This window comes from Melospiza georgiana, chromosome 7 (genome assembly GCF_028018845.1).
Source record: "Melospiza georgiana isolate bMelGeo1 chromosome 7, bMelGeo1.pri, whole genome shotgun sequence".
Lineage (NCBI taxonomy): Eukaryota > Metazoa > Chordata > Aves > Passeriformes > Passerellidae > Melospiza > Melospiza georgiana.
In genome coordinates, this window is record NC_080436.1 from 12,755,117 (window position 1) to 12,772,218 (window position 17,102).

Genomic DNA, 17,102 nt, shown 5'->3' on the forward strand with positions numbered 1-17,102 from the left:
GTAATACCTTTGAATGGCAACTTTGCTGCAATTAAATCCAGGTAAACTACACCTACAAAGCAACCCTAAAGTCTGATATTTCGGATACTCTCCAGAAAATCTCCTTAACCAGAAGAACGTGTTTGACCTGTTACAAATATTAATTCCTCCCCAGATTTCAACATTGATTTCACCAGCAGGAATTTTTTAAATACAAGTTCAAGGCAGCATGGAGAGACACTCGTTCTTCTGTCCAAATAAATGTTTATCTAGGAGGAGAATGCACCAAGGAAACAAAGAAACTTGCACACCTGCCCAAAAACTTCTTCATTTACAGTAAATGTGAGATCTAGGATATCGTGTATGTCGTTATCTTTCATCCACTGCAAACTCTGGTGAAACTCTTCATCCAGATATTCCAGGTCACTCAGGTCACAGAGTCTGACAGAAGAAAGCATAAAACACACAAATACAGATGATGGCAGCAGCCTGTGCTCAGTAACTAAACTCAGACAAAACAGACTGTGAACGGGAGCCAAGAGAAACATTAATAAAGAGGACAACTTCAAATCTCTGTTTATTTGCCTGGTAACAGCAGTTACTGTAGAACACAAAATAACTCTGTAAATATACAAAACTCCAGAATTTAATTTGAAGATGCATTTCTTCTTAATGGTGAGTCTGCCTCATGTTTCCTGAGAAGCACATTTAGGAATTATGAAAATACACAGATTGAAGAGACAAAGAATTCAAATAGTAAAATCAAGCAGTGTCCTTTTTGTTTATGTAGCTACACTGCCTCATCTCCATCATTTGTTGAATTGCTTAGATTTCCAGCTTACCACATACTTACCATATTTCCCCATACCTCATTCTTCTGCTAGCATTTAGGTGTTTTAAAAATGTATGTGCTGTAGGAATGTATTAATTACTCCCCACTACTAGAACATGCAATGTTTTATAGGAAAAAAAATGCTTCCAGACTTCTCAAAACCAGCTTTCAAATAAAAAGTAAAGCACCTTAAGCTCATTAGGTCTTATGTTCCAGACATGCTGAGCAAGCACAGCTCTCATTGTTTCAGCCAGAACAGAAGCAGTAGTTCTGGAAACGACATCTGAAGTCTACCAAAGTACAGCTCCTCAAAATGGAGATTGCCAACAATTAGTCTAATCTGAGAATGCATGGTGCAGTCTGAGTTATGAAGTGATTCATATCCTATCCTGTGAGTCATTGCATGACAAAAGAATAAGAACTCTATTAATATCTGGAATAAGCCCACAGCACCGCATTGTACCTCTTCAAGTCTAAGATTTTGTAGAAGAAAGCTACTAACAGGGCTAAAACAAAACATGAGGTTCTCATACAGATCACAAACAACATTCTGAGGTAGTAGAAACAAGGAAATTTTTCAAAAAACCCATGGATTGAAATCAGTTTAACTAAGTTATAAATAATAGCCTATCTCCTTTGTCAATACAGCATCATAAATGATCCATACACAAAATGGCACCTTTGATGGGGAAGGAACCAAACAAAAGAGGAGACAGAACAATTCTACTCACATTCGGAGGAGAGCTTTATAAAAGGGTCTTGTAAAAAAGGCATCCAGCAAATACTGATGTATCAGAGCAAGACCAAGAATTCGACCACTAAACCTGAACCTGGAAGAGAAAGAGTTACATTACAGTTGTGATACTGAATCTTTGTGGTTGGTACTGCTCTGTCATCAAAACTTGAATGTATTTCCAAACAGCATTATTAAATCAGACAGCTATGTCTAAATTGTGGTATTTTTGTTTATTTCTTGGGTTTCTTTAACATTCTCAGTAAGGCACAGGGAAAAAAATAATAAAAAATGCAAGACTGCAGAGTGTGGAAAATCCCTCAGATACCTAAGTTACAACTGCTCAAAAATGTCAAATCCATATTTAACCCAATCGGCCCCTGCCAGAGCAGCCATAATAAACGCATTATCTCCCAAAATGATAGCCACTGTCTATTTTTATTTCACACCTCTACAGGATTAACTTGTTTTCATGTTATAGAGAGGCCAAAGGTTTTGCTACTCTTTCCCTGGCTGACAGCTCATGCTGCCTGTCTTTCCTACTTAGAGGAGCTCCTTGCTCCCTCTTCTGACTGTGGTTAAGGAGTTCTCTGTATATTTTCACAAACAGCGCCAGAAAGTTTTTTTTATGTATAGCAGTGCTCTCCAGCCCTATGTCATCAGGATCTAAATCTCCTTCTCTCACCTCTTTCTTCCCTTATTATCTTTATTTTGTTGGGTGTGTAAGCAGGAAGTTTGCCAGCGTTGAGAACAAATGGCAGCAACCTTGAAATAGGAGGGTCTTTGCAAATATTCCCATGAGAATCAAGATTCATTGTGAAAGCTCTTCCACAATTCTAGAACTGGATTAAAGCCTAGTGTTTGTTTTCAAAGTAAATGTTTCTTGAACTTTCTGTTTATGCATCCTTAACAACATTTTTATTGGAAAAAATTAGGGCTTTATGATACCTGCTTGTACAATGTTTGTAAGATGAGGATGTGACATGCAGAGCCTTCCCCTTCCCATGCATAAACTGCTTGTCACAGCTGCATTTTCTGAATTCCCCCTGGGGCTGTACAAAACCAGCACTCTCTGAAAGAGATAGGGGTCATGCCTCCTTCATTCCCCAGGTCTCTGGCCCAGCACTGCAGAAGCCAGGGATGAATAAATAACATTGGCAGAAGCTGCACAGCACATAAGGGTTTTCTGTCACCTCTGCACCAGGCTGGTCTGCCTTTCCAATAGAGACTTGAAGTACTGGAGTTGAACAGGCAGGTTGCTTCCACTCACTGAACTACCACCCAGGTAATTTTCTTTTCATTTGTAAAATTAGTAATGAGATTCCCCTCTGATACTCATTCTTCATAACTGGCCTTCAAAAAATAAGAACTCAGTGCATATCTGTCCTACAGAGATGAGCAGTTGTCATTCCACTATTAATGTAATCCAACTACTTACACAGCAGAATTCTCTATTAATAGTCACAGCACAGCTTTACAGATTTATGGTGATGCCATGGCTTAAATCAACTGAGGGTGATTTAAAATGGCTTATAATTGTTAAAATAGGATTATGCAAAAATCCTCCATAACTATTTCAGAAGCAGAGGTAAATTTACAGACTGTTTCAAAGTTGTGTGATCAGCAATCTCCTCCCTACCCCCAATGAAGATATCACCACAGATATCCTTCCAATATGTATGCTGGGGGTTTTCCACTGAGGTAATCTCTGCACTCTTTTGGAAGATTCAAACAACTTACATATAGTAATACGTGCCTGAAACCTCCCTTCATCTCCTTAGCTGACAGAAAGTCAATGTGTTGCTATTTTTTCTTGTTTTTTCTAATACACAAGAGGTTAATATTGCTTTCATGAAATGACTACTAATGTACAAGAAATGCAGGGAGTTGTGTTGTGAGACAATCCCATGATACATGTTCCAAATCATAATTTTGCTGACCTTGTGAGAAACAAGATCATTTAAAAACCACAAGAGAAACCAAAATCAGGGAAGTCTAAAGAAATGCAATTATTTTGCTGCTGGTTACAAAGATCAGATTCTGTGTTACATGTCTGAGCAGATTTGAGCAGTTGTTCTACAAGTGGGAATAACAGAAAATGTATGTGAAAAACAAAAGAAAAGAATTCTTACCACTCATGGTGATTGTCTACAAATGCAGACATGGGACTTATTTGTACTGTGTAGGTATCATTGGCTGAATATTCAAACAAACCATAATATGGATTGAAGAGCTCCCTGGACACCAGGAAAAAAAACTCTCTTGATGGTCCACTGTAGTCCAACCTTTAAAGAGAAACCTGACATTACTATCAAGTAAGAACCTTTTTTTTAATCTACATTCCTTACACTATATTTTGATTAAAATTTCGTAAGATTTTAACCAAAACCCTTATCCGTGCATATTGCCTAATGCCAAAGTATGTGGAACTCTCAAGGGACTATTCTAAAATGGAATGGCTTGGAGGACTGGAATGAAGTCCTCCATGTGGGCTGCACTTAGAAAAAAATCTTTGGCTCCATCTGCAGTGGCCTCTGCCACAGGAATATAACCAAATAATTGGGGGTGGGGAGGAGGCAAATCATGAAAAGAGCCAAAAATCAGACTTATCTGCATCTGACAAATTAACAATGAAAATAAACAATGGTCATATTTTGTCTTTGCAGACTGCAACCATAGGACAATTGGAGGGATAATATTTGTGTTCTCCCTAGCAATATAATCTGAGATTACTTCAGTGATTTATGTTTCTTGGTCTAAATTTTCTTGTCTGTCTTCCAAACTTGAGTGCATTTAAATGTCTTTTGGAGAGTCCACTTCCTTTGTTGGGTTTTTTTATTTATTGTTTTCTACTTTTTTCCCCTATTTGAAGATTCCAGTACTAATGAATCTAAATAACCTCTTCTTCCTGAATGATAAACAAATTAATTGCTGACAATGCACTGAGACTGAATTGTGACATTACTCTGCAGGTCACCAGTGAAATGAGTTAGGTATGACCTTAATGCTCTATTAGAGTTGGAAAACAGAAAACTAGTTTTCCAGTGGGGAGCAGAGAATATTATAATCCTAACAAAAAGAAAATACATCTTTTATAGATAAAAGACTTAATATTTGACTCAAGTACTAAGACGATGCACAGACACAGGTACCACAGAGAAGGTCAGCTTTCACAAAAAACTCCTACTACAAATGTTTTGGCTCACAGACTTTTACAGAAGACAACCACAAATGAGAGTTGTTTTTGAGGATGAAGCTGTCAGGAAAGTAAAGGCTAGGAGCCGTTATCAAGCTGAGGATAAACCCTCTTCCCTCGGCTGAATAAATACATTTTCCCTTCAGTCACTTGGAAGCATTTCACTTCTGTTAAGCTTCAGCAGTGAAGTACTGAAACAGATCCTTACCCTGGCAAGAAGGGGTAGATTCCATCAACAAATTAGAGAGGAAAAAATCAAAAATGGTTTGACACCATGGACAACTGTTGGATCTTAATCTTGGCACAAATATCAGGATCAAGCAAAGGGTCGTCTGCAAGATTCTTGCAAACTTCTGGGATAATCAGACACACTAAGAAATCCTGAGATAGAAAGGAAACTGTGTGCTTGACTATCAGGCACTTCATACAGCTCCCTCTGTATGCAGTTACTGTGAGTCATGTTAAATAAATCAATCATGAGAGTCCTGCACTGCCAGTCAGATTTATCCTACAATTAAAGGCTTGGCACAAGGGTGAGAAAACTTCATACGAGAGGTATGCAACCACACAACAGCTGCAACTGTAGGGCATTTGGATATTCAGGAGAGTAATATGTTGTTGGCAACATGACTCATGTCTCCTAGGAACCACCATTAATATTTCAGATTTACCACACTTAAATGCAAAGCAGCTTCTCCTAGTAGTTCAAAGAACTCAGGAAAAACAAGGAACCATATTTTTTCTATCTAATTTTTTGTAATTTATTACCAAAATGAATGAGTGTATAACAACCATTAAATGAGCACCACAATTGGTAAGTATAGAAACTGAAGATTGGAGGAAGATACACATTATGAGACTTATGACAGAAATCACTTGAACAGCAACAACCATGTCTGAGTTGCCCCACTTACTATTTTATATATTAATAAATCAAGAGTTACTAAAATGTTGTATTATGTAATTATTTCCTTACCCATTACTTTATGACTTATGTCTCTTTACCAAGAGCAAAAGAAATGCAAAAGTAAACTCCTACTTACACTGTTGAAAAAGGAGGAGCAAATAGGAAACAATTAACTTTCAGTATTGCTCCTCTCCTCCACCCTGACCTGTCTTTCTTCACCTGGCCAAATGAAGAGTTGGATGTGATACATATCCTTGCACCATCTCTGATGAAACAATACTGTTTGCACACATCCTTTCTTCATTAAAAATACAGATGTGCAAATAAAGGACTGACGTCATTTTAATTTCCCTTTGCTCCTAATGAACTGATTCTTTTCCATTAAGGCTAGAGTCTCATGTAAAGCTGGATACAATGGGGACAGGAGGCGTCACCCCCATTTCCAGGTCACTCCTCATGCTGCTGAGTGGTGAAATGCAAAATTCTGACATCTGATGAAAGGAAATGGTGTATCTGGATCAATCTCTATCTCATGTATGATTTAAAGAATTTCCCTTTCATTTTTAAATCTGATTTGAGGCTGTAGCTGTGAAAGTAAAGGCTGGTAGGGGCTGAGAAAGCAGGCCTTGCTCCTGCATCCCCACCCTCCTTTGTCAATACAGCATTAATCTCATTGTGCACCACCTTGCCATTCCAGTTCTGAGTTTTTCCTCAGACAGCATGGTGATATTATTTATATGAACAAGTCCACACTTGGCTCTCAGCTGTTAACATTATTTTAAGACTTCACTGGATCTTTATTAACACCAAGTGCTTCAGGGTGAATTTTAAACAAACAGTAGGATTTAGAGGTTTTCAAAGACATATTAATTTTATCTAATCTTGTAGGAGATGTTTCTATTACAACTTTGCATTTTAAAGACTCACACATTGCATGGCAATAGCCCACACTACAGCATTCCAAGTGCTGTGCTGCAGTTGTCTGAATATCATGGAATAAAAGTTTGAATATTTATAAACATGTTCATGAACTGTTTCAACAACAGACAAGTGGGCTTTAAGGCCTACCAAAGGGGGCACAAATCAAGAGACAAAAGCAGCAAATAGTACACTGTTTCAGTTTCACTTGCAAAGGAAATCTAACCACATGTTGCTCTGCAAAACACATCTCACAACCTGTAACACATTACACTTTCATTAGACACAGACTGAGCATTCTCTGAATGTCACTTTGAAGCGTGGGGAATATTTGGGGTTTTTTAACAACTAGCAACAGCCCAGTTGCTTTTACTTGTGATGTAGGCCCTGGCTTGAAGAGGCAGTGAGCACCTTCTGTAGTACTGAGGGCTTTCTGCTCCCAGTGTCTCAGACAGGGCTAAATCAAGGACTGAGCCCATAGCCTACTCTGAAAGCACCCTCCCTCCAACAAATGGCAGCTGTCTTTTGGTAAGCCCTGGAGACACAACAGCACTGAGAGAAAAGAAATATGAATAACACAAGAAAGCTGTTTGGTTTTTAATTTGCTTTCCCAGCAACATTCTGAAACACACACCAACTACTGGGAAAATTCACATAACCATTCACATTACTTCTGCAAAGGCAGGATATGTTACATTGCAAAATGCTTAAGAAGCCATCTTGAACAGCTGTATGTTCTAGGCTTGTGTATGTGGCATTTCCTGACCACAGTGGTTCCTCTTTTCTCTCTAGAGAACAATCTGGTGAGAGAGGAGCTGCAAGACACTGTGTTCTCAGACCACAAATACTTCCCTGTTTTACTCACCCTTCTTCCCCAACAAACGTGACATAGAGTTTATTTCTCTGCAGGTCTTTCCTTGAGTAGCCCATGATCTGGTTAAAGGCATCTTCTAACAAGTGATCTCTCCTGATGATTAATCTGAAGGGCAAAAGTATTTTGAAACAGCAATTTGTGAACATGAACCACATCTGGAAACAACTATTTACACAGCAGGATAATAACCCGGGTGATTTCAGAGATACCCGTTTCTGCTGGATAATTTTATTCAGATCAGGAAGCTCCTGTTCTCCTCCAATGCTCTCCCTTATGTTCCAATAAAATGTCCCTTGTACACTGTACATTGTACAAAGAAGAGTAGTTTTGTTTTGTCTGCCTTGGTCCTTCCTTAAAGTCTTAAGCAGAAAGGTCCTAAAGCTGGCATTTTCATTAAGTCTGAAATCCTTTTGTAAAGCTGGACCCCTAAGTGAGTTTAACTGTGAGCAAGAGTCTCATCTTTTCTGTAAAAATCAGCCTCTTTACACAGAAAAAGATAAAACCATGGAAAATCACAGTATGGTAAAGCCAGAAACACACATCTCTACATTATCCTTGAGTGTGTGATGGTACAAAAATTCCAGAAGGAATGGCAATTATTTGTGCAAAATCCCACTTAAGCATCACATGCGAAAACGCAATGTACCCTCTGAAAGAAAAATTGTGAAAATGAGGAAGTGTCATAAAGATCTAAAATAAGAGGTGAAAGAACCTCCTTACTTAAACATTTTATCCTCTGCCAAAAAAAAAAATGTGTTCAATTAGTTTCCTGAGACTTCACTTGCTCTATATTCAAACACTGCCTTCTGTGTGTGCCCATCAGCCAGCAGCTGCTGGAAGGCAGCTGAACCCACCCCAGCTCCTGCAAAGCCCCTGTGGCCCTGCAGAGCCCACTGACTGCACTGGGCCATCCTGCCAAGGATTGCAAGGGGAGAGCCTGGAGCTGAGCAGGCACCTGGGCAAAGAGGAGACCCAGGCAGCAGCAGAGCTGTGCTGGGCCCTGCTTTGAACAGGTCAGTGCTGTTGCCTGGGAAAGCAACCCAAAGAAGACTTCCATTCACATGTCAAACTACAGCTTAAAAATCTCCAGTGTGATGGCAAATAGGTCAGGGGAAAAAAAGGGTGTAAGAAATGGAACAGATTATTACAAGGAGCAAATGCTCCCCACCAGTTGTTTGCCCAAGCATTCAGGACAAAGCTTTCATAGATAAGGCTTTAACTGTTTATGATTTCATTACATTCTAGGCAGACATTGCTCAATCTTTGCCTCTTAAGGCCTAAACAACAGCATTTTAATCCCATTTCATTTTTGCAAAACTTGTAACAAGCTCACATGAATGAAGTCTGAGCTTTGCACAGATTTCTGCAAAATAAGAGAAGTGACTGGCTGAAGGAAATTTAAACAAAAAATAGAAAACCCCTTTTTTATAATAGAGGAAATGATTAAATCATGTTCTAGTGCCTCATGGCTATGAGTTTGATAACTGGCACAAGACCTGGTAATTTACAAAATTTTGAAAGTATCTTGTGAGAACAATTCTTATATATAACAGCACATAATCACATGGTTGGCTAATAAATGAAGAAGGGAAGACCTCACTCCAAGTATTCTACCATTCAGAGTTCTAAAATAAAAATATTACCATTTTTTTTTAAGGCAATCTTTAGAGTTTAACAACATTTAATATATGAATCCTCTTTACTAAAGAGGACTGTGGTATCAGAACAAACAATGATGTACAAAAGATATGTCTCTGTAATTGTTTTTTTAGTGGAAAAAGATATGAGAAAATGTAACTGTTTATATCATAATGGAAGAATTCAGATGCCTCCTGTTCTGCAGGCCTCTTCCCAAAGCTCTTTTTGGCACCATATTGGTAATATTGTCTGTACAAAAACATAGTTGGAGGAAGCACAGAGGTGCTCAGAACTTGCTGTACCCTCTGCTATGAATCACATGCTGGCATTAAGTCTTTTATTACAGGTCTTCTATTCCCAGAAATGCCTGGGTAACCGTAACATCTGCATTCCTTCTAATGGGAAGAAGCTTGCAGATGTGCGAGGCAAGGCAAGCTGCCTGAAAAGAAATCCAGTTTCACGAGATGCTTCAACCTACTTCAATTTCCCTGGGCCTTGTCCATATCCTTTAGTCTCCAACTTTCTGTAGAAGTTCCTCAGCTTGGCTTCAAAGTCTCTTTTGTATGGAGCTGGAGCTCGGGCGTTGGCACGCTGAGTACCTGCAGGGAGCAACGGGCACAGAATGAGCTGTGTGACACCAGCTGATGCATGTCCCATCTGCTCCTGGGAAGACTCCTTCATAGCAAGAGATATGCATGGTATGTGTTTGGTTTAGTCACCTCCATAAAGAGTAAAAGCTGCATATCTTCAAATCTGCTCTGCAGACTTTTTGGTTGCTCACTTCCAATAGTATCATCTTTCAAAAGTAAATCTTAAAAGAGCAAATCCAGGTCAATGCAAAAGACGGATTTTAAAAACAACGAAGCAACTAGAAAGACTTTACTTTTTGTTTTTCAAGTACACTTTATGTCTTACCTTTATAATAGTTCATACAATAAATGTTCTGTTCTGGTTTTAATATTATCAGGAAAACAACAACTCAGAAATGAAGCAAAAATAGGCTGAACTCTGCATTTCCCATGATGACTACACCAAGAGGAAGAAGGAAAATATTTGGAAATTCCTTAGTGGAAGATTTTCCCTAGGGAAGTAACAAGGAAGAAAAATATAGGAAGAATGGAAAGACTACCAAATTTAATTTTGTGGAGCTTCTAATCTGTGGCTGCAGAAACATACATGATGGTCATGTAAGGGAATTTAATTTTGAATACCTGGTTTTGAGGGTCAATTTCTTAAAACCAAGAAGAGGTGAGATCTGTACACAAAAAAAAAAAAAAAGGCATACCCTACAACTGCATGGACAGTGTATACAAATCAGGTGTTTAGTCTCATCTGTTCTGAAAATGGCCATCATTAGGACTTCCACTGCCTCCCTGATAAATGACTTCCGCTGCTTTGATTGTGAGGCAGGGTGCCAAGGAGGCAGTTAAACTCCTTCCCTGCTGCATGGCTGTGTAGACATCCTACAAAAAATCTGGATGATGTTTAAAATTTTTCATGCCCTAAAATACACATAAGTTGCCAACTACTTCTCTGGAACTAGTGGTCACCTGTAAAGCACTGAAAGCACAAATGAACAGTTTAGCAGCACTGTTCTGCAGAGTTCTGTCTTTTACCTCAGTTCCTCATGCAAGTTTGTTTGTGGCTCCCTGCATGAAGCTAAGCCAATACAGAAACATTGAATGCTACTGTGAGGAAGGCATGGGAACGTAATGTTTCAGGTAAAACAAGAGAGGAGGTGCATCCGTTCAGCCTCTGTGGGCAGAGAAGGGGAAGGAGAGCAGCCACAAAGGCCATGGGTCTGACGGAAACGGCGACAGCACATCCTGCGGAAGTGGGGGCTGGAAGGAGCTGCAGAGTCTATCTCTGCACAGATCAGAGACAGCCAGTGAGCTCACTAAGTTGAATGCCATTTAACAGGTCCTTAAAAGACCTGTCCGACCAGAAACGCACTTGGCACTTGTTCCAGGCTTCAAGTGAAGTGTGGGAGGATAGTAAATATCACGGAATCTGCAGGGCTCCAAAAGAAACATGAAGGATCCCTCCGAAAACACAGATCATGGTCATTGATTCTTCTATAGTGGTTTTCCTCTTTTACTGAGAGCACCAAGAGCTTCTAAAGGTACACTGAGCTGAAATCTCCTGAAAACTTACAGAAACAGTAAACAAGCCTTTTAACTATTGGCCTTTTCCCTCTCTTGTTTGTTTTGCTTTGGGTCAAACTATGTACAAAAATGCAGTCACCAGAAAAGGCAACAAAAATACACTTTAACGTTAACCCCTCAAGGAAGCTAGATTTTTTTGAAGGGTACCACAAAACATGAATCTGATAACACATTATTCATGGTTCAGAGATCAGCATCATAATATTCTGTCAGCACATGACAAGTTCCTCACTGCAAATCAGATGCATATGCCAAGAAATTCCTGGGCAATTATAGTGATTACTTCCGCCTTGGGAACAAAAGATGTTAATGGAAGAGCTAAAACCACCAGTGATGTGATAATCATACTTGATTTTCAAAGAGCTTATATTCTGAAGCAGATATAAAGAGTAGCTTCATGACTATTCATCTTTTCCAAAACAGAAAGTACAAGTGATTGTGACTGATCTGAACAATGGATCCTTAACACCCCACCTCATGCAGTGCAGCACAGCCAGCTTAGCTGATGAGAAAAAACAGAGCCTCCATAGAAACATGGGCTATTTACAATTTCTCATCAAAAAAGTCATTTGTACACCAACACAAACATGCACGCTTGCAGACTGACAGGGAGATTCAATGGTCTCTCTATATTTTTCTATGAGCCAGAAGAGAGATTACAATTTTAGGGAGAACGAGACTAAACCCATCACTGTTCCTTCTCTACTGTCTGCTGCTACTGTGAGTAAATGAGAATATCACATGTAAAAGACTGAGCATATTTTGAAATTACTTTGTTGGAATGAAACTATGCCCAGCATGCTTTGGTGCACATACCAGTGATTAAGAAATCTTAACTCTGGAAGCCAAAACTGGTTTTATTTGTAAAAGACTGCCAGGTTTGCAGTTGGAAGTAAGATGCATACATGCAGATCATTCCCTTCTTGTCAATACAGGGAAACAGTTATATCTAAACCATATACATACTGAAAGTATTAATAAATGTGAATACTGTATTTCGCTGCTTCACAGAAAGCCAAAGATCATTAAAGTCTTCAGATAGTTTCTTCAGAGAGTTCTTACAGAGGTCCTTTGTCCAACAGCAGGAAAAGCTACCACATGTTTATGAATGCATTTAATTTGATTCCATGAAAAGGCAAAGCTTTTTGTTACTGAGGACTGGGAAATGCCCATGAAAAGCACAGTTCTTCCTCTGATAGAAACTTCTTGTTGTCTGTAACTATCTAGAGTTGCTTACACTCTAAATGTTCTCTATTTATCTATACTTTTGTTATCAAATTTGTAGAAATCCCCTTAAGTCACTTCTGATTTATCTGTTATCATGAGGAAACTAAGCATAGCAACATCTATCAACATGGCTTTCAAATGGAACCTGTCATACTTGCAATAATTTAGTTCTAATCTGCAACTCAGAATCTGAAATATCAGTCTCCTTCCATTCTGACGTGAATATTCAGACAGCTGCAGTATGCTATGTTTTGAAATTGTGGTAAAGTATAACAAGCTGGCTTTTATATATAAAATTGTTCCTTATTGCCCCACAGCCCCATTACATTGCCATTTTAATTTTCAGCTATTAGATCCATGCTTTAAATCTCCAGGCATCAGGATGCTGGCATGAGCAGTCACTTAGTTGTTCCACACCAGCGAGAAACAAGTCTGCATGTTTTTTTACAAGTCAGAACAAAATCACAACCCCTCAAGTTGCATACATCCAGCAAAACATCTTGTGAGCCAAGGCAAAGGTTCAAGTCTGACAGTCAAATACAATTGGACTTGTTGACTTTGTTCAAAAATAGTTCTAGATCTTGTCTCATCAAGGATGAGAAGTGGTTTCATGGAGGCCCTGCAGAAGCTTTGCCTGAGCAACTTACCTGGAGAGTTCTGAGGTGAAGACACCGGCGAGCCTCGCGGGGACTGGCAATAGCTGGGATGAAGTAAGGCATGTGGCGGCACATATGACATTATCTCCTCCTCAAACAAGCTGGCAAAAAGGAGAAAAGGAGAAAGAACATGTTTGTTTGAATAAATAGCAGGTTTCACTTTCTAGAGATAAATCTCTAGTTATTAACCTGTTTTCTTTGATAGTCACCTATTTTCACCGTGCACACTTTAAGTGCTACAAAGTATTTTATTGCCATTTCCTCAAGCAGATTTTGAAAGTACTAGAAAGCAATAACTTCTATTTGGGTATTTCCTCTCAAGGTTAAAATATAGAAATATAGTTAATCAGCCTTAAAAATTCATGGGCCACTCTCTCTTTTTTTTTTCTTTTTTTTTTTATTTTTAATGTTCTCATTACAAAGGGGTCAATAACCTTACTCAGAAACATTCTAAGCCTCCAGGATTAAGAACCACATCTGAACTTGTTAAGTGTATTGACTGGTAAGCTTGTTAGCACAACATTTTATGTTTAATAACAGTCCTATTAAACATTTTATGTTTAATAACAGAACCAGGAATCACATCTAGCATGTTCAAGCTTAGTTACTTCATGCTTCATCTATTATTGATACACAACTTTTTAAGTGAAAAAACTCAAACATTCTGCAGCCTAATCACTGCTTCTGTGTGTGTGTGTGTGTGTGTGTGTGTGTATGCATGTATGTATGTATGCATATTTATATATATATTAAAATTTCAGTCTTTTCCCAAATTTGACAAGGAAATCCAAAAAGGGACAGAATATCTAATGTCAGAATGGATCTGGTATCAAAAGGTATTTTGAATGTGAAACATGACACAAATAAACTGTTGCAATAGTACATAAAAATCACTTTCAAAAATTAAGCTATAGGAAGAACTGTAAACCTGTCTTATACTATCCAATGCAATGAAAACAATGTTCAAATAAAAGATGTTTTTTACAAAGTCTGCTCACCAAACAAATATCTAGATTTTTTACATGGACTTTTTTAAAACGGGTTCTTTCTCACAGTTTTTTTTGCAGTCAGGGCCATGTGATGTTTTCCTCCAAGTTACACATCTTAAAAAGTTTCTTAAGAAACAATATTTACATTTCAAAAAGACCCAGGCATAGATTTAAAAAGAGATTTTTTAATAGCTGTAATAACTAGGAGATTTAGGGACCAGAAAGGATTATCATTATGCAACCTGGCCTCAAAATACAACTGCTAATGTCAATTTTATTTCACTAGATTCCATTTTAAAGGTACCCATGAACTTCTTGATGCATTTTTACAGTGGATGAGAGGACAGTATCAAGATAAAAGGGTCTAATTTTAGCAAAAAAATCTGTCTGATTTTTCAAGTTAATAGCTTAAATGAAAAGTACTAAAGAATCAGCTTCCCATTTTCTGAAGTCTAAGAATATTGCCTTTACAAAAGGGGACAATGCTTGACAGCAAGTGAAGAGGCAAGAGAGATATTAAGTAATAAAAAGACCTCTCAAGTATGTGCCTTTACAAACAGGCACTTCCCAAAGCACAGAAATAAACAGATGCAGTCTAAAAGTAGCACAAGGCTCATTGATGAATAAAGGTCTGAGCTGTACCACCTTTCTAAGCATCAGGGCTGGATGCAACAGGACAATTACAGATGGTCTGGGCAAACCCATATGAATCACAAGTAGCTGAAGGTCGCACTTGAAAAGTGTGACATTCAACTACCATCTAGAACTGAACATGATGAAAATAAAACCTGAGCCTTGAGCTGTAGCTCTCCCAGCTGCAACTCCAGGGAGGGAAAGGGAAGCAACTGGGTGACATCATCAGCCCACACTTCTCCCTGAAAGCTCCTGAGTGGCTGCCACAAGGTGTTCCACATGTGCTTGGGCAGCAGCAGTGCCTACCTGAGTAACATGACAAGGTCTGCATCACTGGATAAACGCACCAGCCCAGGTGTTCCCTCTGTCCGGATGAACTGGATCTTCTCCCTGTGTGAGCAAAAAAAGGCTTTCCAAGTACCTTTTGCAAATAAGGCATCAATGTGTACCACAGCAACAACTACAGAGTATATCAGAAATCTCTGGGTTATGGTTTTCCCTACTTTTTTTCCCTGCCACACCAAGCCCATGTGAGCAGTAAAATACTACAACCAAAAAGTTAATTTGCTCTGAGGAAGGATGCTCCCATTGCCCTCATCTCTTCAATGCTCATGTGCTTATGCTCTGGGCAGGCTTCTTTTACTCCAAAAGAGTAAAAAAAAAAATCAATCCCAAAAATTCACACTCAAGTCCATGTCTATTAATTCAAAGCAGGAGGCTGAAACCTGTAAAAATACATTCCTATTGCAAAAATGAGTTCACTGTCTTTCTGAATCTCTGTACAAATGTAAGCCATACATTACAATGTATACTTGTGATTTTAAAGCCAGCGTTTTCATACCACACTGCACTTAAGAGATCTTCCAGTAAAAAAAAATTTCAGTACTTCTCCCCTGTATTTCATCTAAACACATATCCTTTCTCCTAGACCCTGTTTGGTGACTGTGGAATCTATGCATCCTAAGTTCTGAGCATGGTAACACACATAATTTTAGATCTATACTGAATATAATTCCTTGAATTCTTATTACTTTTCTCTGCTGAGCCTTTCCTTGCATTCTGTAATACAAGTACATCCTTCATATTTTTTCTCTATCGGTATGATAGCACAGCAGAGATAAATTCTAATTTGTCTTTACACTTCTGGAGGAAAAGAAAACAAGAATCAAACCCATGTATTAAAACCTAAACCTAGTCCGAGTTTGAAAGGAGAAAACCCCCAAACAAACAGAAAAGACCTCTGTGTGAGAACAGCAGCATTAGCTCAGCTCACAAGTCTGTCTACACCATGTCCTATTACCAACACTGACAAGAAGATCAAAAACACTCCATGCAATTGGCAGGGACATCTGGACACTTCCAGAGCCCACTTCACTTTACACTGGTGCCCAAATGGCAAGGCTGGAGGAAATAAATGGTGGATTATAAAATATATCTCAGTGTTCGGTTGTCAGCAACACCAGAAACCAGAAGGACATTTTCTGGGTTAACTAATATATGCAGCCTTCCAAATTATTGCAATGCATGACTTCTTGGTGTTACCAGTGAGAGTTGTGATTTCAGTGATTTTTAAAAACATATATGCCTTTTACCTTCCATTAAACTATAAATTATATTTAATGTATAACAGGTGCCTTTGCCTGAAGCCCTTTACATTATTTAGCAGCCTCTCAGATTTACCTGCAGTGGCCTGGAAGAAGATTTAATCTTGGCAACATGCCTAACAAAGATATGGGAAGTATAATGTTCCCACTCCACCATGAAACCTCTGATCAACAATCTTCTACATGTAGTATACTTTCATTTTATATTTTAATAGACTCTCAACTTCTTATCTCTTCTTTCTCTAAGGTAATGAGAAATTATTTTAGACAGAAAATGTCAGAGATCTTTTCAAATTATCTATGTCCTTTTCCACTGGCCAAATAATGATTTTCCTCCTCACCTATGTAATAATTACAATAATATTAATAATAGGAATATTCAATATAATTATAATTTCACTTCAACTGCACCGAGGTCCTCAAAGGAAGAGATCACTAGCAGTTGTACTAATCACTATTAAAAAAAATTACACAAAGAATTTACACTGAAGGATTTTAGTTAGGGCTTAATTTTTCAGGCGTTACAGTAATGTCCATGGAGTTGCTTAGTCTCACGGTTGCTCTGTGTCAAACAGACATGGATTCCAATAATTTGCTAAGTCAGGGTCTTTAAAAGACTAACTGGGAAAAATAAAACTGGGATATTTATAAAAATTAAAATCTTACTGAAGCATCAGCTCTAGAAGAATATAGAAGTATAATGGAAGATAATTTACGCTAATCAAATTAATAACTTCAAATACTAAAATTA

The 17,102-nt window shown here is 38.3% G+C and overlaps 1 protein-coding gene across 1 annotated transcript in view; it reads right to left on the minus strand.

Annotated features, from left to right (window-relative positions):
* HECW2 (HECT, C2 and WW domain containing E3 ubiquitin protein ligase 2) overlaps positions 1-17,102 on the minus strand; it is a 142,853-nt gene that overhangs the window by 10,670 nt on the left and 115,081 nt on the right. Inside the window, exons 18-24 of the mRNA XM_058027607.1 lie at positions 15,054-15,137; positions 13,117-13,226; positions 9,556-9,676; positions 7,431-7,544; positions 3,677-3,829; positions 1,543-1,641; positions 291-420 (exon numbers count right to left, since the gene is read on the minus strand). Coding sequence (XP_057883590.1) covers positions 291-420; positions 1,543-1,641; positions 3,677-3,829; positions 7,431-7,544; positions 9,556-9,676; positions 13,117-13,226; positions 15,054-15,137 — 811 coding nt within the window. The remainder of the gene's footprint in view (positions 1-290; positions 421-1,542; positions 1,642-3,676; positions 3,830-7,430; positions 7,545-9,555; positions 9,677-13,116; positions 13,227-15,053; positions 15,138-17,102) is intronic.